Source organism: Stegostoma tigrinum, chromosome 17 (genome assembly GCF_030684315.1).
Source record: "Stegostoma tigrinum isolate sSteTig4 chromosome 17, sSteTig4.hap1, whole genome shotgun sequence".
In the NCBI taxonomy this organism is placed as follows: domain Eukaryota; kingdom Metazoa; phylum Chordata; class Chondrichthyes; order Orectolobiformes; family Stegostomatidae; genus Stegostoma; species Stegostoma tigrinum.
In genome coordinates this window covers 22,430,479-22,457,510 of record NC_081370.1, presented here as the reverse complement: position 1 = coordinate 22,457,510, position 27,032 = coordinate 22,430,479, and the positions used below count along the sequence as shown (strand labels likewise).

General features: G+C 41.7%; 1 protein-coding gene across 2 annotated transcripts in view; it reads right to left on the bottom strand.

Moving 5' to 3' along the window:
- Positions 1 to 27,032, bottom strand: part of LOC125459336 (cathepsin D-like) — a 29,739-nt gene that overhangs the window by 2,093 nt on the left and 614 nt on the right. The window contains exons 1-8 of one of the 2 annotated variants that reach the window (XM_048545683.2): positions 26,931 to 27,028; positions 17,567 to 17,723; positions 4,862 to 4,985; positions 3,491 to 3,609; positions 2,200 to 2,399; positions 1,796 to 1,918; positions 1,188 to 1,332; positions 696 to 794 (exon numbers count right to left, since the gene is read on the bottom strand). In XM_048545683.2, the coding sequence (XP_048401640.1) occupies positions 696 to 794; positions 1,188 to 1,332; positions 1,796 to 1,918; positions 2,200 to 2,399; positions 3,491 to 3,609; positions 4,862 to 4,985; positions 17,567 to 17,587 (831 nt within the window). In that variant the 5' untranslated portion in view covers positions 17,588 to 17,723; positions 26,931 to 27,028. Of the gene's footprint in view, positions 1 to 695; positions 795 to 1,187; positions 1,333 to 1,795; positions 1,919 to 2,199; positions 2,400 to 3,490; positions 3,610 to 4,861; positions 4,986 to 17,566; positions 17,724 to 26,930; positions 27,029 to 27,032 lie in introns of those variants that run through there. The other variant, XM_048545682.2, reaches the window with a different exon arrangement.

The following is a 27,032-nucleotide window of genomic DNA, read 5'->3' as shown; positions in this document are numbered from 1 at the left end:
TCCCAAAGTGAATCATCTCACATTTATCCGTATTAAACTCCATTTGCCATCTTTCAGCCCAATTCTGGAGTTTATTCAAGTCTCCCTGCAACATTCTTCCACACTGTCCACCACTCCACCGACTTCAGTGTCACCTGCCAACTTACTAACCCATCCACCTATGCCTGCGTCCATGTCATTTTTATAAGTGACAAACAGCAGTGATCCCAAAACAGATCCTTGAGGCACACCACTAGTGACCTGACTCCAGGCTGAATATTTTCCATCAACCACCACTCGTTGTCTTCTTACAGAAAGCCAGTTTCTAATCCAAACTGCTATATCTCCCTCAATCCCATGCCTCTAGTTTTCTCCAATAGCCTACCATGTGGAACCTTAAAGGCTTTACTGAAGTCCATGTACACCATGTCAACTGCCCTTATCTTAACATTTTGAAGAAACAGGGAAGAGACAAACATACAGAATTTTTTTTAAAAAAAACAACCATTTTGTAAACAACACATCCTAGGAGAAGAGATTCTGAATTATTAAAAATAGGGCACTTATCATCCTAATTTAGTATAGCTGCAAAAAGTTTACAAACTGGGATGCTTCCTCAAAATGCCAAAAGTATGCGAGTTTAAAATTTAAAATAATAGTGTATCTGCTTACTCCTTTCTGAGCAATCATGCAGAAAATAAAAACAGAGTACCCACCTTGAGGATATACTGCTCTCCAGTCAGAGTAAAGGTCTGCCCTCCCAGGCGGAAGTTGATGGGAGGAAGTGAGGCAACTTTATCACAATCAACTTTGTACTGTGGAAGGGAGTATATTAAAGTTATTCTTGTGATTGCTATTGGTGATTTATCAGCAGTACACATTTCTGCAAACAAGTATCAGCTCCTGAATGAATAACTAATTCACATTGCCATTCTCCAACAGTTACTGGCTCCAAAAGGAAGGGGGGAAAATACCTTCATGGACTGTGCCCAAGTACCTGTGCTTCATGTGATTTCAGATAGCAAGTATGAACAGGCTTCTCAAATCACGGAAAGCATGTAGTCAAAATGTGATTCAATTACTACCCAAAGTTTAACATATCACATGATCAAGAGTTCTGCATCATCTTTCTTTAATCCACTACTCAAGGCACCTTTGGTGTGTGGAGTGAAATTCCTGTAAGAGAAAGAACTGTAAATTCTCCTCACCTGGCCTTGAGTAAGTGGTATAGCTCCAATGGATTTCTGTAGGGCTTGAATTTCCACAGTAGGTCCAGTGATCAAAGATGTTCCCGTGTCCACAATAGCTGAACAGCCTCCTTTACAAAGGACCAAGGTCTCACCAATGGCAATACTGCACCAAAAAAAAGACAACATAGCAAGATCAATAGGCCAGACCCAAACAAGATGCAGCGCTCAACAGTTTTATTCCCTAAAGCAGTACCTATGGACAATCAACATTCACTACTGAAGGCCTAAACCAAGCATTTCAGGCCCATCACCTGTAATAGATACTAACTCAGGTTTTTTTTGAGAAGAATGTTGGATTATTCTACACACAAAATGACAAAGCTTAGATTAGTTTTAAATTGCTCCAGTAAGCAATGACATAGGACATCTTACTTCCTGTATCTCACCTTTGCATGATTCTAAAAAATTCTGAAAAGATGTAAAAATCTATCAGCACAACTGCCCTGAAGTGATCAACTATCCTCAACAAAACGTTACCACCGGATTCAGTTCCAGCTTTACATGCTGCACGGACGTGTCACAGATAAAAGTTCTACTTTAAAAAAACAAACACAATGGCAACTTACTTATCCATTTGCACTTGCCAATATGCTTGCCGGGTGACATTCAAGTAGAAGAATTCTCCAGTGTAATATTTGGGATCAGTGCCTCCCAACAGAAGCTCACCCCCAGGTTGAGTGTCTGGGTTCCTAGAAAATGGGGGAAGAGGAAAAAAGTGCATCTACATCATCGCGAGCAAATAATATAATGTCAGACTAAGCTGCCTAGTTTGTAGGCTTTCTACTTCTCATTTGAATGCTGACTTCTTTACAAGGCTGACTGACTAAAGAACTGTGGAGCATGTGGAGAGAACCCAAAACTAGCCAGTTTATTCTGGCATACTGACATTGGCAAAATGGTTACAATCGGCTCCTACAACATAGGGAAGAATGGCAAAATACTTTGAATTGGTTTGACTGCTACCCCTTACCTGTTCAAGTAGAAAGAAAACACATTCCTTTGCAACAGTTTCTGCCTCATGATATTGTCAAACACCGGATCAACACCATCAACTGATATTTGTGGGTAGGCCAAGCCAAGAATTCCATCAAATTTGGCAGCAATAAAGGCTGCACCAGGCTGTTTGATGGCTTCACCAAACAACTGGTTCTGAATGTTGAGATCACCAATCTGCAGGACAAAGACAGCAGACCACATTTAAAACAAAAATGTCACACTCAGAATCCTTACAGTATGGAAACATGTTCAACAAGTCCATACTGACCCTCAGAGCATCCCACACAGACCCATGCCCTTATAACCCACCTGAGCTACACATTTTTGGACTGCAGGAGGAAACCAACGCAGGCGCAAGGAGAATGTGCAAACTCCACACAGTCGCCCGAGGGTAGAGTTGAACCCAGGTCGTGGCACTGGTAGGCGGCAGTGATAACCACTGAGCCACCGTGCCACCCTTCAGCCTGAACCCCCTGCCTCTTGTTCACTCAATTTACTGAAACGCCATTTCCCAAACTTAGTTAGAACCTCTGGTTACAGCTAGACCTAAAAGAGTCACTAGAATTGTTATCTTCAAATAATTGGTTTTTCCTCATGCTCAGGTCCAGGGAGTGAAAATTACCAGCTAAGAAGAGGAAAATCTGAAGTGGATGAATTTGTAAGATTATTGGTTGGAAGTCAAGTCGAGACATTAAATTTGAACAGGTCTTAGAAGCAATAAAAGGCACAACACACACAAGTGAGTGCGTCTGAGTTCTGAGAAAGGTCACTGGACTCAAAAACTGAGGAACTCAGTTCTGACACAGGGTTACCAGACCCAAAACATTAACTGCCTTCTCCTCAACAGATGCTGCCAGACCTGTGAGCTTTTCCAGCAACTTTGTTTTTGTTTGTGATTTACAGCATCCACAGTTAGTTTTTTACTAATCAAATCACATGGACAAAAGAAAAAAGGGCCTGGTTAAATTGGGTCCTCTTCAAAGCAAAAATTAAATTCAGTTTGAGGGAGCAAGTGCCCTGTCTGCAACGCAAGGAATCCTTTTCAATTTGACCCTGCAGCAATGAAGGGTGAATAATAAGGGCAACCAGCTCATTCTCCCTTATCTGGGAAGATAATAATTTGAGGTACTCTAATTGAAGCTTTAATGAATTGGGGAACCTTTGCCTATGGAATGGTTGTGACAAATACTTTATCTGAAAAAGGAGTCATTAAAAATTATTGGCCAACTGTCTTCCCCAACAGGAATGAAAAAGTTTGTACGTACTGTAATGGTGTCCTGGCTAAGGTATCCGGATAGGCTGCCGGTACCATACTGAATAGCAAATTGGGTCCCATTCTTCACGTATGTGCTAGACTTGTCAGAATTATACTTATGATGCACCACTTTAAAAAGAAGAAATGATAAAAGGGATTAATTGAAACTCAACACATTTAGGTCTCAAACTACAAATGCTGGTGAAAAGATGGCTGATAGATTTTAAGTGATTGAAGAAGAAACATTCCGAGGCTGCACTCTCACATGCCATCCAAGATAAAATACTTCATTATCTTCCTTTCTTCCTCATTTAATGTCCAGACATGAGAACGAGCACGTGTATCCATTCTTCAAACAGGCTTTTTCAGAAAGAAGGTGGGCATCCCCAATTATAGCTTCAATGAGTTTGTTTCACTTCCCTTTTTTAATTCTGGTGGTGGTGAAATATGGGCATTGCTGCTTTAAAAAAAATCTTCAAACAACTTCCTACTTATAGCTCTTTTGAAGCAAGTGACAAGGAATATTGAAACAATTGAGGCATAAATTATCAAAATTAGAGGTATAATTGTATGTATTGACATTTGTTCTAAGGTTGTGTTTTCCTTTCTGCTTGATTGCAGATTTCTAGTCATGAAAAGACATTCTAATGCTGACAACCGATCAAAAAAAAAGACTCCAAACCACCAGTTTATGAAAAGTTTAATTACACCAAGCTACATGGCGTGTTCTTTAAATTAATAAGTATCAATTCTATATTTTTCATCAAAATGGGGTGTTTTGAACAAAAAACACTTTCAAACTTTTCTCCACACCTTCAATTCAGATCACTATTATCAAATCCAACTTTCCTTCTTAACTGCCATTTGGGCTATTAGGGATGGGCAATAAATGCTGGCCTGACCAGCAATTCACACATCCTGGAGTGACCTATGGTTTCTCCCCAGGCAAATACAGGATTGGGTACATTGTGAGTTACTGGAGAATAATCCTCCTCCTATCATATTTCTGAGCACCCACTTTGATCCTAGTATGAAACTTACCTAGTTTCAACAGTTATTCTCAATCTTAAGCTAAAAAATTTAAAAGCATTTGTGACTGCTAGGAGTTTGGCACAATTACCCTAAAGGAAAAACAAACAGACTCAAACTGCACCGCCAAACTCAAATTCCTAATTCAGTTTGTAACCCAAATTGCTGATTAACTCAATAACTAACACCTCAATCCAACTCCAAGATGTTTTATACCCAAGGACTCAAAAAAAAAGCATGTTCTGTACATAGTACAACTCCAAAGTTACCAACTAAGAGGCTAGGCATGTAATAGACCTGATAGTGCATGGCAATAGGGTGACCATGGGAAAATGGAAATAGATAAACTTACAGCATGCAATGTCAGTTAGAGAACAATGAATCGAAGGAACCCACAGGTTGGAGGAGCCAGTGTCGAAAATCACAGTGAAGATTTGAGGTGGTGTTCCAATACCAATCTCTCCATAGTACTGAGCCTAAAAGAAAAACAATTTTTAAAATAAGGTATAGCAACTGCATGGAACATTTGCGATATCTACATTTTATAAAGGGCATATATCATAAAACATTTTTCAGTATTTTATAATTAAGCCACAGTATAATAAAAAAAGTGTTTGAAGTACCTTTCTATTGACTGTGACATATCACGGAGATCTATTTACACAGGTGGAATCTAGTGATTTATCCAAGCGACTGCTGATAGCCAAGTCATTGGGAACAATCTCTCCTCTGTTCTCTTTTACCTCCATGTCACTTCCATTTTCCCTCATTTCAAAAAATTTCCAAAAGCCAAGCAGAAGACCTTTAAGTGGCACAGGCTTTGTTTTGCTTCAAATATTTCAGTTCCATATTTGCTAATGCAAAGGTTAACTGAGCCATTAGTGAAGCCATAAAAGCTTCTCCATAATTTGCTGATAAAGAAGGAATTCTTAATAACCTTGTTCTTACGGCTGCTTTCTTCTGAAATCTTCTTTCGCTACACATTATTTATCATCACTTATTGAATATTGTGTCTTAGTGTGGAGTAGTGATTGCCGTGAAGTATAAAGGAGAATAGGAAGAAAAGGTCAGTCTGCATCTTGCCAAAACCTTAAAATCAGTCTTCCCTTGTTCTTCTATCAACCAATAGGGAAGATTTTTTTTTCCGCTCAAATTTACACTTCTGTTCCATGGAGACATGCCTGGCTCTTCCACCAAATCTTGCAACTGAAAGCTAAGTAATACTCCACCTGTGGCCTAATGAGAGCATTAAAGTGCTCAGCATAATATCCTTGCTTTTGTATGCACTGTTTCTATTAACGTAACCCAATATTCTATTTCCATTCACTTTAAAGATTGTGTACACACCCCCATGTCTCTAAGCACTCATTAGAAGTGTGCCATTTAAAGTAGGTTGTCTCTCTCCATCCCTTCACATTGCTATATTAACGTTTTAATATCCAGCAGGATGATAACTGATGTTGCACTAAACAGACCCCGATTTTAAAAATTCAGTATGAGAGAATAATTATCCCAGTTGGATCTGCAGTGAGGATACTATAATTGGATATGGCCACCCTGAGACCAGAAAGGCAAAAATGTAGTGACTGACAAGTCTTCTACTTATTTAAATGAAAATAGGGAGACCAAACGGAAAGTAGGCTCATTTGACTATTAATCTAAAATACGCAAAAGAACAAGTACCTGTTAACTGGATATAGTTTAATGTAGTTAGTAACAAAAGCAGCAGGGCAAGGCTGGATGACAGCAAATTTGGCAAGATGGGTTTTGTTCCTACCAAGACTGTCATCTTAGAGATTTGGGAGGAAAATGAAAACCCAGTTTATGACCAGCAACTTCAGAAAAACAAGAATCTTGTCACTATCTTCAAGAAGGGTAGTTAATCCACTCGGTGGAAAAACCATGTTTCCATGTAGTCCATAACATGCATTCTCTGAATCTGTGATGAGGAAGTCTTCCCACAGGAGAAATGCAGCCTTAGGTCTTCTAGGAGGTTTTTGACATTTTTCACCTATTTGTCTGATGAGAACGCCACATCACATTTAGCTTAATCAAAGCATCTAGCTTGGTAAATTGAGGGCCCTTGGGGATTGCGCTCCAAATATTCAGATGGCTGAGAAACTGAATTGCAATCCTGCAATTGCTCCGTATGACAACCAATGAGTGGGAGATTTGAAACAGGCATGTCGAAAATCTAGATCAGTGTCAGTGTCAATACAACATGATAGTCCTCATACAATGTGCAATCTACACTGACAGCAGTTATTCACTTCAAACACAGTTTGAACACCAGGAGGTGCCATTGATAGCATCGAGGGCTATTGGAGGCTTCAGCAAGACATTGACAGAATGCAGAGCTGGGCTGAGAAATGGCAGATGGAATTCAACCTGGATAAATGCAAAGTGATGCATTTTGGAAGGTCAAACTTAAATGCTGAATATAGGATTAAAGACAGGATTCTTGGCACAGTGTGGAGGAACAGCGGGATCTTGATGTTCAAGTGCATAGCTCCCTCAAAGTTGCCACCCAGGTGGATAAGGTTGTTAAGAAAGCATATGGTGTTTTGGCTTTCATTAACAGGGGGAATCGAGTTTAAGAGCTGCGAGGTTATGCTGCAGCTCTACAAAACCCTGGTGAGACCACACTTGGAATATTGTGTCCAGTTCTGGTCACCCTATTATAGGAAAGGTGTGGAGGCTTTGGAGAGGGTGCAAAGGAGATTTACCAGGATGCTGCCTGGACTGGAGGGCTTGTCTTACGAGGAGAGGTTGACTGAGCTCAGACTTTTCTCTCTGGAGAGAAGGAGGAGGAGAGGTGACCTGATCGAGGTTTACAAGGTAACGAGAGGCATGGATAGAGTCGATAGCCAGAGACATTTCCTCAGGGCAGGAATGACTGCCACGAGGGGTCATAGTTTTAAAGGTGTTAGGAGGAAGGTATAGAGGAGACGTCAGAGGGAGGTTCTTCACCCAGAGAGTTGGGCGCGCATGGAACAGTTTGGCAGTGGTAGTTGTGGAAGCGGAGTCATTAGTAACATTTAAGAGACTGCTGGACACGCACATTTTTCCACTTCCTGAAAGTTCGGGCTCAGTTTTTCTCTGTCACTCAAATGTCATGATTAGCACAAGTCTTGAATAAATATAAGTCCTTATTATCAGTAGCATACAATGGGGAGGAAATGTCTATTTTAGTGCAGTTTATTATTCTCTCGTGTTACAAAGCAATCAGCTATTATTATGCAAATTCCCCCCACCCCTTTTTTTGACCCAACAGGAATCTGTTCAATACAACCCTAAATCAGTGCATTTATGTTTTGAGGCACTCTTTGAGCCATGCCTTTGACACAAAATGCTCACGCGCCCCCTCTCTCTTGCGCACACCCTCCACTGTGGTTGTATCTGCATGCAAGAGCAACATCTACTCTGCACATTTCTGCCATGGGTCAGCTTGTGACTAATGGGTCAATTCTTGACCTGCCAATTTCTAGGAACATGATCAGGTCACCTCTCCTCCTCCTTCTCTCTAGAGAGAAAAGTCTGAGCTCAACCAACCTCTCCTCATAAGACAAGTGGAAAAAGTGGAAACATGGACAGCAGTGAATTGAGGGGAATGCAGGTTAGGTTATTTTATTTTTGGATTAGGAATATTCCAATGCACAACATGGTGGGCCGAACGGCCTGTACTGTGCTGTACTTTTCTATGTTCTATGTTCTAAAGAGTGAAGCTGCCCTTCAATGTCGCTTTTAAATGCTGCAGATGGAAAACCCTAAACTTGGTCTCCCCCATGCCAAAACTACACTGACCAACATGGGAAACTGAGGCAGTGTTTGGTGGGAAGAAAGAGGGAACGTCAGGAGAATAACTATATATAATGTCATTTACCATTGCACCAAATTTACAAACTACTTGTACAGACTCTCAATTCTGCATTCAAGTGACTTACCCTGTTCTTGTTTCAACCCACACTGTCAGTTGCACATTCCACCACACATATGTTGGAACACAAACATGCTGAGCACTTCCTATACTTTGGCAGCCACCTCTTTCAAAATGTCACCATGGATGAGTTCAGCTTAGCCTTCTGCCAACTGCAGTTGAGAATGGTTTGATGTCTTATGACCTCCACAAGATACACAGAGCAGAGGCAGGGACAGTAAATCACAAGCCCCTGCTCCCAACCTTACACCAGCAAATCAGACCATTACCAACTGCCCACAGTCCCAAACACCAATTATTGTTGTAATGACATACCCCTCTGACCCAGGATCTACTACAGATCAGCTGTCATCATCACCACAATGCTGCACAGGACAGTGATCTATGATCTACAAGAGCAGTTCTAATCAAGAATACCCCTGTCAGATCCATCAGATTCTGAGGGACAACCACCGAATAAATGCTAATGTTCATCTTGAAGCCAGTTCCAGTCAAAATGCTTGCAAAGAATAAAGGAGTTATTATGGATGGGCACGCCTGATGGCCTGAAAGCATCTCCTGCATTGACTGATGTATTTACCCTTAAAAACAGCCCATGGTCCAAATGTTACAAAGATAGCTTGTGCAGCAAGTCCAAGCCCCTCAAACAAGGAGGCGGGGGGGGGGGGGAATAAAAAGGAGAGAGAACAGTCGCCGACAAGAGTGGAAGCAAATCCTGACCCTGGAGAGCCCACAGCCATGTGCCATACCCTATCATGTTCCTAGAAATTGGCAGGTCAAGAATTGACCCATTAGTCACAAGCTGACCCATGGCAGAAATGTGCAGAGTAGATGTTGCTCTTGCATGCAGATACAACCACAGTGGAGGGTGTGCGCAAGAGAGAGGGGGTGCGCGAGCATTTTGTGTCAAAGACATGGCTCAAAGAGTGCCTCAAAACATAAATGCACTGATTTAAGGTTGTATTGAACAGATTCCTGTTGGGTCAAAAAAAGGGGTGGGGGGAATTTGCATAATAATAGTGATTGCTTTGTAACACGAGAGAATAATAAACTGCACTAAAATAGACATTTCCTCCCCATTGTATGCTACTGATAATAAGGATTTATATTTATTCAAGACTTGTGCTAATCATGACATTTGAGTGACAGAGAAAAACTGAGCCCGAACTTTCAGCAAGTGGAAAAATGTAGGTCACTAAGTTATGCAGGAATTGGGTCAACTGCTCCTGATACAGGGACAAAAGCACCCTTAAAACAGCGCTTACCAAAGGGTGCATTCAAAACACAGTGGTTCTGTATTCAAATGGCCAGTTCAAAGAAACCTACATTACATTCAGCCCATTCTAAAGCTATTATACAGCCAGCCTCTGAAAGTTCCAGGTTCTCCTCTCTCTACAATCATGCTGTATCACTGCATATCCACAACAGTGGGTACACGCTCAATGAGTATTCCTACCTCCATAACTGGCAGCCACACCCCCAGAATCTAAACTTGTGCTTTCAAACATCCCCTTTTCTGCATAAACTGACCAGAGTTAGCACTCCCCTTCCATCATTACATTCCTCACAATGCCCATTCTCAATGTCTTTAAAAGAACTACTGACCCAAACCCAATGCCCTTTTGGCGTTTTTCAAATCCTTGAATGGATGCTGACTTTCAAAATTCTTGCTTTGTTTTCCTACATTGCTGATGGATTCTCCAATTTCTTGCTTTCAGAAACCCCAATGGAGGTAGATGGCTGGGGTGTACAGGAAAATTATGGCCATAAGGGAACCAAGTCATTTCAACAAGTAGCAACCACATCTGGGACATCACATATGGCTCATGCTTTGCTTTTCAGACTAAGTTATTAACAACTCCAAAAACAATTGGAAACTGGAATTGAATCAAAACACACATTTGATCTCTGGTGCATGAATCTATTTACTCCCAAGGTTATAAGAAAAATGGTTTTGCTTCAGGTCCGTGTCAATATGAAATATTTCATGAACTATTACAAGATAACATTCTGATTGTGTGAATCCATTGATCCATTAGCAGCCGGACACTGCACCACTAGGTGCTTCACATTAGCTTGCAGACTAAGGGGATACCGTCTACCTGTAAAAAGCATCAAATGCACAACTGCAAACAATATCTCAAGTACAATTATGACCTGAACAAGTGCCCATGTTTAGGACAAAATACGTCCACTTTAATCAATTATTCTACTTTTCTATGCAAAAAAAAGCCTTGCTCATGATATTTATGTTAAAGACATGTGCACTCAGTCCCCTTAGCCAGTCACTGGTCATACCCAAACCAATGGGGTATCCAAAAAAGAAATCAAGCTCTGGACCTATGCATCAGCAAAATAGGTAGACACACAGACTAAAAACAAAAAAATTGTGGAGCCTTCCCTCCCAAAATAGAATTAGTATGGGGGAAGTGGTTCTGCCCATTTCTTGCACAAACTGCGACAAAAATCCAGATGTTGTAAACAATAAAACTACTGATAAGCTAACAATTTCCCCCAGAATGTGGAAACAAGGTGAATCGTGTTCAGTCACTTCTTGGGAGTGGGATTTTGAAAAAAAATTCAGTGTAGGAACCCATTTTTGGGAGTAGATGATTTTTGCAAGTTTTAAACTCATCAGCTTAAAACCTCCAACAGATTAAATAAGTAATTGCTTTTATTAAGAAAAGGGAAAATAGAAAGTTAAATCAAGTTGCCACCTTGGAGTGGTTAAAGACAGGTGACACTGATTTATCCTTAAAATACAATATTGTAAAAATAACTACAGTATAAAACAAAAACTAGAGGACAGTGATGAGTACAAATATTTAGATGAACAAGTAAATTGATTATCTTTTAAGTGCTGGCAATTTGCAACAATGAACTATTTTTAAACTGACCAGCATGTAACTTTTGAGGTCGTAATGTGACTGTCGCATTCTCAAAACCAGTTATCCATCTGAGTTTCATGTTTCAGTAACAAAACAATCAACATCTTGGACTCAAACAGAAGGTAGATTCCACTCAAAATACAAACTAGCCCATCAGGAGCCACAAATGCACACAGCCTTCATTGAGCATCTCCAGTGTCATGCTGCACTTGCAATTTGGTAAGCAGAAATTTTCTTCAAAACAAATAGCAAAAGACTGAAACCCTTGTATATTAGCCCCCTCCATATCACTATGCCCGGTAACTGCCTCAACTTGAATAAAGCCTTTATACAAAAACATTTATGCATGTCTGACACTACCACAAGATTCTGATCACAACTCAGCAGGGCAAGTCCATCTACTTCCACCTCCATAATATCACTTGATACCAAAATTTCCAAGTCTATACTGAGGTTGCCTCAAATTTCAACTATGCCAGTGCCTTCCTTGCTGGCCTCCCATCTACCAAACTGCAAACTTGTGCTCATCCAAAACTCCGCTACCCATCTCAATTCATTCACCAACACCCAGTACTTTTTCTTTCATTCTTAAATGGGACATAGGGGTCACTGGCTAGGCCACAGTTTATTGTTATCTCTAGTAGCCCAGGAGATATTGGTAGTGAATTGCCTTCACGAGGTGCAGGAGTGCACAAGCTGCAGGAGAGGAATCCTAGGATTTTGACCTGGTGACAATATTGTTTCAAGTCAGTCAGAAAAACACCCCCACTTTGTGATGGCAGAGAAGGTCACTGATAAAACAGCTGAAGATGGCCAGGCCTAGGATACTACCTTGAGGAACTCCGGGGTTCTTGCAGCATAGTAACGGTACCCTTATCTCTGAGCCAGGAGACCAGCATTCATGTCTCACCTGATCCAGAGGTGAGTCATACCATCTGGACAGGTTGTGTAGAAAATACAGCCATACAGCATGCAAACAGGCTTTATGGACCAACTAGTCCAAGGTGACCATGTTCCCAAACAAAAATAGTCATGCCTGCATTTGCCTCATATCCCTCCTATTCATGTATTTATCCAAAATGTCTTTTCAATGTTCTAACTGTACTTTCATGCACTATTTCCACTAGCAGTTTATTCTACTCACAAACTATTGTTTTTTTTTAAAAAAGGTCACCCCTCAAGTCCTTTTGAAGTTTCTCTCACCCTTAAAAGTTTGCCCCCTGGTTTTAAACTCCCTCCATCCTAGGGGGAAGGCTTTTGGCTAGTCACCTAATCTGTGCCCATTGATTTTATAAACTAAGTGCACCCCTCAACCTCTGATGCTCCAATGAAAAAACAAAAGACCCTGCTTATCCATTCTCTCCTTACAGCTCCAACCCTCCATTCCTGGCAACATCCTGGTAAGTCTTTTCTGAACTCTAATCATATCCTTCCTATAGCACAGGGACCAGAGCTATACACAGTACACCAGAAGGGGCCTCACCAACATCCTGTACAACTTCAACACAACATCCCAACTCCTGTGCTCAGAGTCAGGGCAAGCATCCTAAACATTTTAGCCACCCTGTCTACTGGTGACATGAATTTCAAATAATAATGTACCAGAATCCCTAGGTCTCTGTTCTACAACACTACCCAGGCCCTGCCCTGGTTTGTTTTACCAAAACGATATCCATTAAACTCCTTCTGCTACTCCTCAGCCGATTTTGGTCAAATCGATTCTGTAATCTTAGATAACCTTCTTCACTATCCACTATACCATCAATTTGCATGTCACAAATATTAACCGTGTCTCCTTTTTCCCCCCCCCTCAAATCATTTATATAAAATGACAAACAAAAGTTGACCAAAATAGCAATCCAGAGAATGAGTGGCCTCCAACCTCCATAGCCACCTTCCTTTGCACTAGTTCTGACTCTGAACAAGCCATTAGTTTCCCCTTCAAAGCACAACTTTCATTGATTTACTAGGGTTTTCTGATACCATGTGGCCCTTGTAGAACCCAAACAGACTGCCCAAGTAGGTTACCACCAAGCAAGTGCCATCTGATAGCACTGTTGATGAGCCTTTTATCACACTTCTGAAGGCTCAGAGCAGACCGGTAGGACTGTAAGAACACAGGTTTGATTTATTCTGGGTTTTTTGAGCACAGGAGATATTGGATAATTTTCAGCTAAATTCTGAATGGCAGATGTTGTAGCTGTTCCAGAAATGGCTGGTTAGCTGTAATGCTAGTTCTGCAGCCATCAATCTATAGGCTCGAATTTTGGAAATCCTTACCATTAAAATCCATCCGTGTGCTCACCCCTACAGCTATTTAGTTTCTTGCACTTTCAATTTTTCAATTCACTGTCATTAGCTTTCAGCTGCCTAGGCTCCCAGCTCTGGAATTCTCTCCCTAAATCTATCCACTGCATTCTCTTGCTGTCTCCTCTTAAAGTTTGTTAGTCCTTGCCCCAATCAAGCTTTTGCTCATTTAAGATTCTGCGTAGCTCAACATCAAATTTTTTTTTAAAAAAAAACTTTAAAAAATTAATTCTGGTCTTGCTAAATGCTTTGAAAGATTGTAACATTAAAGATACTTTATTTTTAAAGATCGTTAAAAAGCAATGGTAACACCTGGCAGTCGTGAAGTTAGCATCTGACAGTTAGCCTACTCATCACTTGCATCAGAAACAGACTAGGCTGTCCAAACTGCAGACAGAAATTAGATTTATAATTTGCTCAACTATACCGACATTGATCAATTTTTTAAATAAAGAAGTGTGTTTTTCCCTCTCAAACATAACTGCAACAATTTCACAGCTTTCAGAGAACAGTGCAGCAGGATGTTTACTTGAATGCAAAGAGAGACGAGCACAATCTACAGAGAGTTGAAGAAAAGTACAGCGAGCTTTTAATAATGCTCGCACTTAGTTTCAAAAGTTGGAATGCTGATTTTAATTTGACTTCAATTTAGCATTTTGTTAGCAAGCACTAGAAATACATTTCCCTCAACTAGACAACACCTTTGCCAACACTTGCAGGTCAGAATTTGTCTGACTTTGGACGTGGCAAAAAGGAGAAAGAATGGAGGAGTTAGTCCTGGCGAAATACCAACACTAAACCTAACTTTGTCATCTCAGACTGAGAAGATGCATATGGGATTCTTGACTTTCATCAACTAATGCTCTTAAGGGCCTCAAGTCTGAGCTGCCCCCAACTACTGGAATTCCTGGTAGGCTCGATGAAGAAGTGTCAACACCAGGGTGGCCCCAATCTCGGGCTGGAGACATGGATGGGGGAAAAAGCATTGTAAAAATCAATCTCTCTGCAAGAGACATAAGAAAACTCCTCATTTTCTCACCACTAGATCCCCTGAAGTCTAGGGGAAGGGATGAACTTTGGGATCAAAAAGCTACCCAACTCAATTGACCAACATCTTCCAGGAAGGCAGGCTCCACTGGAGGTATTTGACAGGTTGAGAAGCTAGCTAGTCAGCTCATTACCAAAGAGGCTAACTCCTGATTTGGTGAGCCATTCCTGATATTAGGCATGAACAGTCTTTTAAACACTGCATGCCTGGCCCTGTTTCAGCAACGAATTGGAGAACTGAAATTACCAGTATCATAGATGAGCAGGCACAGCGATTTGTGCTTACACTAACTAATCAGGCTGACAGCACATTCATTCTGTAGTCAGATTATATCCCAACTTGAGATATGAACTCAACCTGTGACACTTGTGTTTCAGAGAATTTCTGTTGTGTTACATTGTTAAAGTTTTTGGATGAAAATGTTAAAATGTGCTTCTCATGCAAAATAATCCTAACATTTATCTGAGGTAGTCATGTTTTTCAGCCTAATAGTCCTCTCAGGCAAAAACTTAGTTGGGCATTTGCGAAGCACATTGAGACTCAGATAACAAGGTGCAGAGCTGGATGAACACAGCAGGCCAAGCAACATCAGAGGAGCACAAAAGCTGATGTTTCGGGTCTGGACCCGAGTCTGTAATATTGCAAGCTGTGTGTATCTGCACAAATACTGTTCGAGGCGTCTTTTCACCAAGTAAGGTTTTACAAAACTACTATAAAAACTCCTAGGACTGCATACTGCAGGTCACCAAATACTCCTCTCCTGGTCTGTGTCAAAGTTCCCCCCCCCCCCCACCCCGCACATATGCGTTCTAGACTGGTGTCCTCTGTCTTCCTGCAATTTATAATCTGTTTGTATGAATCTCATGAGACATATTCCACTTTTTTACACTGCATACAATCTTCTGAAGGGCTCTTGTGGTACAGCAGTAACTAACCTACATCAAAACCAAGTAGGCCCAAGTTCAGTCCTCTGAGCTCCAGGAGGAGTGTGATAACACTTGAACAAAAAAATTTACATGGCACAGAAATGAAAGACACACAGACTTTTACAAGTTATGTGGGATATTGTAACAATCCTGCTATTATAACGCCAATGATCCGAGACTGCAAGAACTGAAAACGGTCCCAAGCAAAATGTGTTTGACAGGTGAAGTTAGTACAATTTTATTTTCAGTCAGGCTTGCCAATTCTCTCAGAACACTAATCTTGGAGCCTCAGGGTGTCAAGTACTTGGAAATTCAGCCAATAAATTTGTTTACTTTTACATTTAAGACATATCGGTGACAGCTTAACAATTCTTCTTCATTATTGATGGAGTCTTAACTCATTTTTTACAGCATTCATGATAAATTCTCATTTGTCTGGGGAAAACTGTCTCTCCTTTGTCTGCCCCTCTTTTGCTCAGCATGACCTTTCTCAAATCTTGTGTTTCTTTTACCGTTTTTAAAATTTGTTACCATTGCTCTCCTTCTCAATTTCCATTCCTTCCACTTTTCTTTAATGCACTTATCTTCACGTTTTCATCATAACACCTATTCCCACCCATGCACTGTGCACCCCCCCCACCTTAACCTGGCCTCCTTTCTATTTTGGAAGTGAATGATGCTGCTCGATAGGGCAACAGCTTTGAAACTTCAGTAGTGCCATTGGGAGAGATAAGTACACAATGAGACAGATCAGACATCCACAAAGCTAGTGGACTCAAAACGCAATGCAAGATCAGTCTGCCATTGGCATAATGCTAATCCCTGAAAATAGGCAAATAAACTGCCTATTTTAACCCACTGATGAGAAACAGCAATTGGGATGCTGCCAAAACATGGTGGCCTATTTTGCTGGCCCTTTGAACAATGCCAAAACCTAAGCATGATATGCAAAACAAATCTCTTCAGCTCTGCCTGTACTACACACTGCACAACCAATATTCAAATTTGGATGCTCGTCTCCAGTTGCAGGCATTGGGTATACAGTCCTACTATTAAATGAGCCCACATGAAATATTGACAGCAAAGCTTGGCAATGTTGTAATGGAAGAGCCTATTGGAGGCATAATGATATGTTTCTCTACATTACAAGGTAAACTGATTTGTTACCACAATTCTCAGGTTTAAAAACAATACAAAATTTGCTACACCAACTAGATGCACTTGGATCCAATCACAGCTGTGACAACACCTAGGATCCTTCCAAATCTAGCAAAATCATTTGACCATGAACAACATGTTTGTGCAGAGATGTAGACGGAACTAGGTTTAGCTTTCAACAACAGTCATCAAATAACTCATCATTTTAAGTCAACATAGAAAGCCTAGCACTGACATCCTTGAGGAAATTTACTTGTTCTGCTCAGTTCAGCAACACATTACATGACCTCCACACGATTGTTTTGACCAGGCTGAAGTGATTTTACTTGCATGTGAGAATATGAAAAAATAACTAAACAAAAACATTAAAACATGCTGCATTTTGTTCTTTAAAGTGGATAATTTAACTTATGCAATACTTATTGTCCATCATCCTCTTCCATTTAGAAGAGGATAAAGGTAAATAACTTTAGGACAACAAAAATGGTCAGCTAGAGTTTTTTTTAAGCCAACAACCATGCTTCAAGTTACTGCAGTACAAAATTCTGCAGTGAAGGCCGTAGAAAGACCAAAAATTGGTTGTGATCACAACCTTTCAAGATTCAATCGTATGGTCAATAAGAAATTTCAAAAACTAAACTACAAAAGTTCCAAGTCATGCAAGTTGGCAGGTAAAGCTTCAGTTGAGCCCTGTTGCAAGAGCTGTGTCCAGTGACGACTACTGTTGTCATTTACCCAATTTCACATCGGAAATGACATTCCCTTTTGTATTAACATTAGAAGCCATACTCACATCCAGGTAGTTTTTCAGCATTTCTGGAGTGGGCCCCTTGCTTTGTGGGGAGCCCAAATTGTATTTGGTGGATTGGTCTCCTGCAACAAGTTCCTCGATGCTGTTTGCAGAATCAGTGAAGGTTTGTCGAATGGAGCGAAATTTTCTCAAAGGAATTCTGTAAGTGAAAACAAAATTTTGATAACATTCTCTCTGCCCCTTAGAGTTCAAGCATCTTCAGAGACCAAGCCTAGAGGTTCCAAAACTGTTGCATCATGCAAGTCACTGATCTAAATCAAATGCTCAGTTAGGAAATAACAAAATGATGATCTTGTAGATAAAAGCCACGTCACTTCATCTAAGAGAAGTAACCGACCAAAAGCTGGTTCAAACAACTGAAAGGATCTTTCACCTGCACAATGCCCCATTCCTTGTATTTTCAAGAACAAAAAAATTCCGAGCAGTTAATGTGGAAATAATGGAACATTTGGCCAGCAAACAATCTTAGGTCTTTCCACATCATTGTTAATCAAATATACATTAAAACATGGCCATTTGGTCTATCAGGTCCACGGACCCTCTGAAGAACAGTCCAGCCACCTACCCTATCCCTGTAAGCCCACATCCTGGGACAATATGGGGTAATTTAGCATGACCAATCCACCCAACCTACTCATCTTTGGACTGTGGAGGAAGCCAGAGCAGTTGGAGGAAATCCATGCAGACATGGGGTGAATGCCTGTGTGGAAGTTGCACAGTTGCCCGAGGGTAGAATTTCAGTAGTGCCTGAAAGAGGAACGCATATTTTAGTAGGCCCTTCTTGCTCTCGGAATAGTAGCGCTAGATTGTTTTACATTCAAATTTACTATGCAGCTGGGGAGGGGCATGGAGGATACTTGAATAATCTCTGAAACTATTTGAATAAACATTTTCACTGACACAGCAACTACAAAGGTAACGAAGTTTGCCCAAAAAGGATTAAATTGCAAAACTCAAACCTGTTGTTATAGGGCTGAAACTCTCAAAGCATTCCTAACTCAATAGCACTTAAAGAACTACAGGAGATTACTTAGTACAAGAAAAGAATCTTAACAACTACCTCTAACCAAACTTAGAATAAATATTTCAAATTTAATTTAGATGGAGAGCAGAGGACTGACGTTACAAAGAACGTGTAAAATAAATGTCAGTAGTCTTGCTGCTCAACAGAACTTTTGTAGGAGTTATGGCGTGTCACACACCATTGTCAAGGCCAGAAGGACCGTGGAAGTGAGTTTAAAATTAGAATTGCTTTTCTCTTCTTAAACCAGAGATGGTGAGATATTGTTCCATTTAACCCCTTCTCTTCTTCCAGCACACCTCCCACCCCCACCTCCATAGCCCTTCAATGGAATAAACCAAGGTGGCCCCACTATTTAAGAAAAGGTGGGCAGGAAATGCGAGGAAACTATAGACTGGTGAGCCTGACATCAGTGGTGAGCAATTTGTTGGAGGAAATCCTGAGGGACAGGATGTGTGTGTATTTGGAAAGGCAAGGACTGAATAGAGATAGTCAACATGGCGAGTGGAAAATAGTGTCTCACTAACTTGATTGAGTTTTTTCAGGAAGTAGCAAAGAAGATTGATGAAGACAGAGCAGTGGATGTGATCTATATGGACATCAGTAAGGTATTCAACAAGGTTCCTCATGATAGAATGGTTAGCAAGTTTAGATCACATGGAATGCAGGAAGAACTAGCCATTTGGATACAGAACTGGCTCAAAGGTAGAAGACAAAAGATGGTGATGGAGGGTTGTTTTTCAGACTGGAGGACCACGATCAATGGTGTGCCACAAGGGTTGGCGCTGGGTCCACCATTTTTTTGTCATTTATATGAAATGATTTGGATGTGAACATAGGTATAGTCAGTAAGTTTGCAGAGGACACCAAAATTGTTGGCATAGCGGATAGCAATAAAGGTTGGCTCAAAGTACAACAGAACCTTGATCGGATGGGCTAAGGAGTGGCAGATGGGGTTTAATTTAGAAAAATGAGGTGCTGCATTTTGGAAAGGCAAATCGGGGCAGGACTAATACTTAATGCTAAGGTCCTGGGGAGTGTTGCTGAACAAAGATGTTGGAGTGCAGGTTCATTGTTCCTTGGAAGTGGAGTTGCAAGTAAACATGATAGCAAAGGCAGCATTTGGTAGGCTTGCCTTTATTTGCCAGTACATTGGGTATATGGGTTGGGAGGTCATGTTGCAGCTGTACAGGACATTGATTAGGTCACTTACGGAATTCTGCATACAATTCTGGTCTCTCTGCTACTGGAGAAATACTGTGAAACTTGAAAAGGGTCAGAAAAGATTTACTAAAATGTTGCCAGGGTTGGAGAGTTTGAGCTACAGGGAAAGCCTGAACAGGCTGGATCGATTTTCTCAGGAGCATGGGAGGCTAAGGGGGTGATCTTAGAAGTTAATAAAATCAAGAGGGCAATGGACAAAGTGAATAGACAAGGTCTTTTCCTCAGGGTGGGGAGTCCAGAGCTAGAGGGCATAGGTTTAAAGATGAGAAGGTAAAGATTTAAAAGATCTAAAAAGGGATAAGTTTTTCCAAGCAGAAGGTGGTAACGTGTATGGAATGAGTTGCCAGGAGGTGGTCATAGATGCTCATACAATTACAACATTTAAAAGATATCTAGATGGGTATGTGAATAGGAAGGGTTTAGAGGGACAGGGGCCATATAGGACTAGATTTATTCAGGCTATCTGGTCAATGTGGAGAAGTTGGACCGAAGTTTCTGTTTCCATCTCTACAGCTCTATGACTAACTCAGCAGTCTACTGGAAAGATTGAGCTGAAAGTGTAGCTTTAGCTTCCCAGGGTTTCCATTATAAAGCAAAGAGTTAAGTATTAACACCCATTGCAACATAATAGATTGTGAGGTTCTCTTATCCAGGGCGTAGCAGAATAGATAGTTATCACCAAGCAATTTGTGTTAGCTTTAGCTGGAATGGCTATACCGTGTTGGGAGTTGACAAGCACTTGGAAATAAAATATACGATCACGCTTGGCTACTGAGCACAACAAGATTGCCCATTTGAAAATCAACAGTAGTTTATATTAAAAATAGAGAATGCAGCTGTTCTTCCCTTCAAAATTTCACTTTGCACCTTTAGCCAAGAAACCATCCTCTCAGAGCCACTCATGGGTAAGCGACAAGGCTGGTTCTCAGATGCTCAAGCTGTAGCGCAGCACAGCATCGGATATGAATCAGGAGCTTTTCTACACCGTGCATTCCATTTTGGAATGATTTCATCCTGTGGGTTCAAGAAAGACAGCAGCACAAGACATGGCAGGATAAGGGCTGGCATTTAAAGCAGGAGAAAGAGAGACATATAGCAAAGAAACAGACCCTTTGGTCCAACCATTCCATTCCATCCATAATGTCAAACTAAAACAGTCCCATATGACTGCACTTGGCCCTTTTCCCTCTAAACTTTAGTATTCATATACTTATCCAAATGTATTTTAAATGGTACAATTTTACCCACATCCACCACTTCCACTGGAAGTTCAATCCACACATGAACCACTCAAAAAGTACAACCCCATGTCTGTCTTAAAAACCCTTTCTCTTCACCCTAAAAATACGCCCCCAGTCTTGAAATTCCCCTCCCTAGAAAAGCCACCTGCCATTCACATAATCTATACCCACCCCCCCCATGATCTTTTTTCAACCTCTATAAGAAAAAGAGGTCACCCTCATCCTTTTGTGCTCTAGTGTAAAAAAATTCCCAGCCTATCCAGCCCCTCCTTATCACTCAAACCCTACAATCCTGGCAACATCTGATAGGATATTAAATTGGAGAGGGCTTAGAAGAGATCTTTCTGAAGCAGGGTGACCAGAACTCGTCACAGTACTCCAGAAATGGCCTCAGTAACATCCTGTAAACTTGATGCAATGTCCCAACATCCACACCCAAGGAACTGAGCAACAAAGGCAAGCATGTTGAATGTCTTTGTAACTACCCTCTCTGTACATGATGCAAAAAGCAGGTTGGAGGGAAAACAAAAAGCAGTAGGAAAAGGATTTCTGGATGTTCCAAGAGAGAGCAGGAAGCTAGGCCAGGACAATGTTGGGAGGATAATGAGGGATGGGAAGAAATAGGTGACAAAAAGGAAGGGTGGATGTAGTTGGATAGGCTTCAGCTGCAGAGCTGAAGTATTAACTATGCATGAACATTACTAAGAAGCTGTTAGCTTGCTGAAGATCAGGTGCAACTAGCAATCTTTCTTTACAAGAGGTCGGGCGAGACTGTGTCTGGAGAGGAGTTCTGGGTATGGTCCATGGGAGGTTTAAACATGCCCATCGGTTGGCCAAATTAAAACTCAAAATAAGCAACACACCCCCTAAGATACACAGCCTCTGGGAGGGGCCATGCACAATACAATCACCAAAAAGTTACACTGACTCAGATAGTAGGAACTGCAGATGCTGGAGAATCCAAGATAACAAGGTGTAGAGCTGGATGAACACAGCGAGCCAAGCAGCATCAATGGAGCAGGAAAGCTGACGTCTCCGGCCGCAGCCCTTCAGAAATGGAGGGGTGGGGGAAGGGGGTTCTGAAATAAATAGGGAGAGGAGGCGGGGGGGGGGGGGGGGGGGGGAAGCAGATAGAAGAGAAGATAGGCAGACAGGAGACAGACAGGTCAAAGGGGCAGGGATGGAACCAGAAAAGGTGAGTGTAGGTGGGGAGCTAGGGACAATGTACCGTGGTGATGTTTACATCAGCAAGAGAAAAATCAGGGGAATAAAAGTAACAAGTACTGTGGATTAAAGGGAAAGCCAGTAATTAGTTGGGCGGTACGTTGGCTCAGTGGTTAGCACTGCAGCCTCACAGCACCAGGGACCTGGGTTCTATTCCAGCTCTGGGTAACTGTCTGTGTGGAGTTTGCACATTCTCCCCGTGTCTGCGTGGGTTTCCTCCGGGTGCTCCGATTTCCTCCCACAGTCCAAAGACGTGCAGGGTAGGTGGATTGGCCATGCTAAATTTCCCAGAGTGTTCAGGGAGGTGTAGTTTAAGTGGTCTGGGTGGGATGTTCTGAGGTTCAGTGTGGACTTGTTGGGCCCAAGGGCCTGTTTCCACACTGTAGGGATTCTAATTCTAAATAGAACGTCCAAAAACTATTTGAAACTGCCACCAAAACTGTTGCAGGAAATAAAAGCTCTGGGTGTAGTGGAAACATTTTAGCAAACGATAGAAGTTTATGTGGCTAGCTGACAGGAAATGAAAACAAAGCAAGAAATTTTCTGGTGACAAGATATAACAAGTGGTGTACCACAGGTATCAGTACTGGCGTCACAACTGAAAAAGTGACTGAAGTAGTAATTGAAGATATGACTTAAATTTTGCTGATGAGAAAGACAAAAGAAAATTGTGAACAAGGTACTAGGAAGCTACAGAACAAAAAAATGGATCATGAATCAGCATCCCTATAGTGTAGAATGAGGCCATATGGCCCATCGAGTCCGCACTAACCTTCCCCCCCCCCCCCCCCCCCCCCCCCAACATGGGGTTAGACAGACCTTTGGATTGTGGAAGAAAACTGGGCCACTTGAAGGAGACCCACACAGACACTGGGAGAATGTCTGTGTGTGGCGTTTGCACAGTGACAAGTGGATGGAATCAAACCGAGGTCCCTGACACAAAGGCAGCAGTGCTAAACACTGCCATCAAGCCACTCCACCCATAATGAGCAGGCAAAAATCTAGTAAAAAGGAATATAATGCGGGAAATTACATAATTGTCCATTTTCATAAAATCATAGAATCCTTACAGCATGGAAGCAGGCCATTCAGCCCATCAGGTCCACACTGACACTTCAGAGAGTATCCCAACCCGACCCAGGCCCAGGCCCCATAACCCATCCACCCAGCCTGCACATCCATGGACACGCTGGGGCACTTATCATGTTCAACCCACCTAACCTGTCCATCTTTGGACTGTGGGAGAAAGCCCATGGAGACACAGGGAGAATGATGTGCACAGACAGAGTCATCTGAGGCTGGAATGGAACTCTGGTCCCTTCTGTGAGGCAGCAGTGCTAACCACTGAAACAGCATGCTGCCCCAAAGTGGAAGCATTTGGCAGGAAGAACTAAAGAAGCAACTTAAAATGGAAAAGATCCAGGTGTCATGGTGAATGAGTCACTAAATATTAGCACATGGGCACAGCAAGTAATTAGTGATGTTAATAGAATGTTGCCATTTATTGAGGGGAATGAGTACAAAAAAGAGCAATGTGATGCTCCAGTTCTGCAGGGCATTGGTGAGATCACATCTAGAACAGTGTACAGTAATGATTTCCTTACTTATAAAGGATGCAAGTGTGTTGGAAGCAGTTCAGATTTACTAGGAAAATATTTGAAATTTTTTTTTGAGGAAAACTTGGACAGGCTAGGCTTCCACTCAGTCTAGAAAAGTAATGCACATGATCCTGAAGGATCCAACAGGGTGGAATGGAAAAAGATCTTTCCTCTTATGAAAGAACCAAGGGTCTTTACTCCCAAAGAAGGGGGTCATCCACTTTAAAAGCAAAGAGAAGAACTTTTCTCTGGGTGAGGAGGGCTTTTTGGGATACTAATCAAAGAGATCAGGGAAGCAGAGTCCTTGATATTTTAATGGCAGAGATGAAAAGATTCTTGATGAGCAAGGGACTGAAAACATTTTAGGTAGGCAGGAAGCCGGAGTAATCAAATCACCCATGATCTTACTGAATAGCAGAGTAGTCCTGAAGCGCTGAGTGGCTCACTCTTTTTCATAACTTTTACATTTGTACATAGCCACAGGTCTTCAAGTAATGAAGGCTAAAGAAGGAGGAGATCAGGAGGACCAAGGAGAAGAACACGTGAACACAACAGAGGAACGAGGAACTCAAGTTATGAAGATAGATTTAAGAGATTTGGTTGTTCTCCTTACAGAATAGGAGGAGGATATACAGATCTGATAAGATTTTGCAAAATCCATCAGCTAGATACAGTAGACATTGAGAAACTGTTCCCAATCAAGAGGAACAAGAACAGAGTACCTGATTTAAAGTAATGAGCAAAAGCAGCAAGAGTGAAACCAAAGATAACAGAGTGGAGATGGAGAAACACAGCAGGCCAGGCAGCAGAGGAACAGGAAACATTAGCTGATGCTGCCTGGCCTGCTGTGTTTCTCCTAGCTCCACACTTTGTCTTCTGACTCCAGCATCTACAGTTCTTGTTATCTCTATAAGAGTGAAGGCATGATTTTTTTCCAGAATAGTTAGGGCATGGAATACACTGCTTGGAAGTGTGGTGGAGACAGTTTCTTTTGAGGAATTTGAAAAGGCATTGAACATTATCTGAATTATATATTGCACAAGGGTATGGGGGGGGGGGGGGTGGAAAACAAAAGATTGTCATTAGGTAATAATGCTTATTTAACAAGCTAGGGCAAGCACACTGGCCTCCTTCTGTGCTGTAACACAAATGTGGTTTTGATCATGCATCAACCAGCTCCAGATGCCTCTCAGTCACATGTCAGAGACAGTTTACAAAGCTTTCTGGGAAGGCAGTCACAGGCCTGTACAGGTTCCCACAATAAGACATTGAACCATCATGGCTTTGGAGAGAGACCCATGCCTGTTGCTCTCAATGTAACAGCAACATTAAATTTCTACTTCAGCTGCAAACTTCAGCGATCAATGAGAAATGCACTGCAAATACAAGGCTATGATGCACAGGTATGTAAAGGAGACCAACACCCTGTTTAAAAAAAGAGCTCCCGATGAATCAGATACTCAGCAGATGCCAACAGCAGGCCAGCAGAACAGTTGGCCTCAGGGCCATCAGATGGTTTGTTTAGGTACAGTGTGTCATCAACTGTACAGGCAGCTATTACAGATCCCTAGGAACAGCAGCTACATTTGCAAACTGAAAGGAATTTCAGTTAGACAACACCAGAAAAGAATAACAGATGTGTGCTGTTTCTAATGAAGTCATGACACGTACATTTGGAGGAACTCCCAGGGGCCACAGTTATTTGGAAACCTTTACCCGAGTGCAGGGTTGGATCCTGGGAGACAAAGGCCCATCCCCTCAGGACATGGTTCATGACACCATTGTGCTGTCTCCAAAGTTCTGAATAAAGGAGTGTTAGAACACAGCATAACCAGGGAAATTAGAGAGCAGACAAGTGGATTATTGAAAATTCAAATCTTTAATACAGTGACCAGTTGAGTTGGCTTTTCGACATGCTCCACAGGAAATCCTCTGGCATTGTCATTATCTACTGTGCTTTACAGGAAAGCATGTGACATTGCAGTAAGAGGAATGATCACCTTTGGGGATACAGAAGTGCAGCTGGCATCCTTAGGTGAGGATAATAGTGCACTCAGGCCAGGGGATTGGAGGGTGGCAGTAGAGCAACCAGGGGTGATTCAAGGCTTCACAGAAAGGTTCCAGAACTGTCACAGCCAACACCATCTTCAACCATTGCATTTACACCTTCCTGAAAATTTCATGTTGGAATGAAAGTCACTTGCAGATCATTCCACTTAATGAATATGAAAATATCAACATTGGGCTTTCCTACCTAAAAAAAAAACTTAATCCTGGTGGAGCACAGCTTGGGTACATCACATCATTCCCCCTGATTCAATGCCTGTCAATCATCTCCAAAAGCAGAAGATTTCACCCCTCAAAGTAGAGCAGTACCTTTATCATGAGGCTTGTTGCCTCACTATTAGTTAGGGCTCCCTACAGAGTGGCCAAAGACTGTCTTCCGGCTTAGATTAAAATGTAACATTATTCTGGGTTAAGACAAAATGCTGCTATTGCACTGGTATACCAGTCTGACTCATATGCATTGGGCAAGGACTAATTCATTTTCTTAAGTTCATACTCATATTATAATCTGATGCAGAATTGCAGTGCTTCGCAAAGCGAGAGTCAGGATGCCCGGGAGAATCAGAAATTGAAACGTTACGGTGCTAAGCTGTGGCCGAATTATAATAATGACTAACAGGCCCAAAGCTTTCCATTAGGGATTCATGACATCTACCAAACATGGATAAGGGTCACAAGTGGGGGATAAAGTCTGGGAAGTACAGGTCTTTACAGTACTCTAATTCCACCCACTCAAATTTATTCTCAGTGCAGTGCAAATCCGCGACAATATCACAAGTCTCCCCCCACCATCCCAATGCCTCTCTCTAACAGCACCCACTTGCTGTGCTGCCATCACAAGTCACACACTTGGAATTTAATTCCATGACAGGCAAGGTGATCCGGTTTGGGAAATGACACGCTATTATTTAACATCACAGTAATCTGAAGCTAAAACAACATTAAAACTAAAAAAGCCGCCTCAAACCTACCAGTTCGAAGGACCTGGCGCTGGGTCGCTGCTGTACAACGCGAAGGGAGTAAAAATAACCTTTAAAAGCAAAACCCCACACAGTCTCCCCCGCTTCTAACAG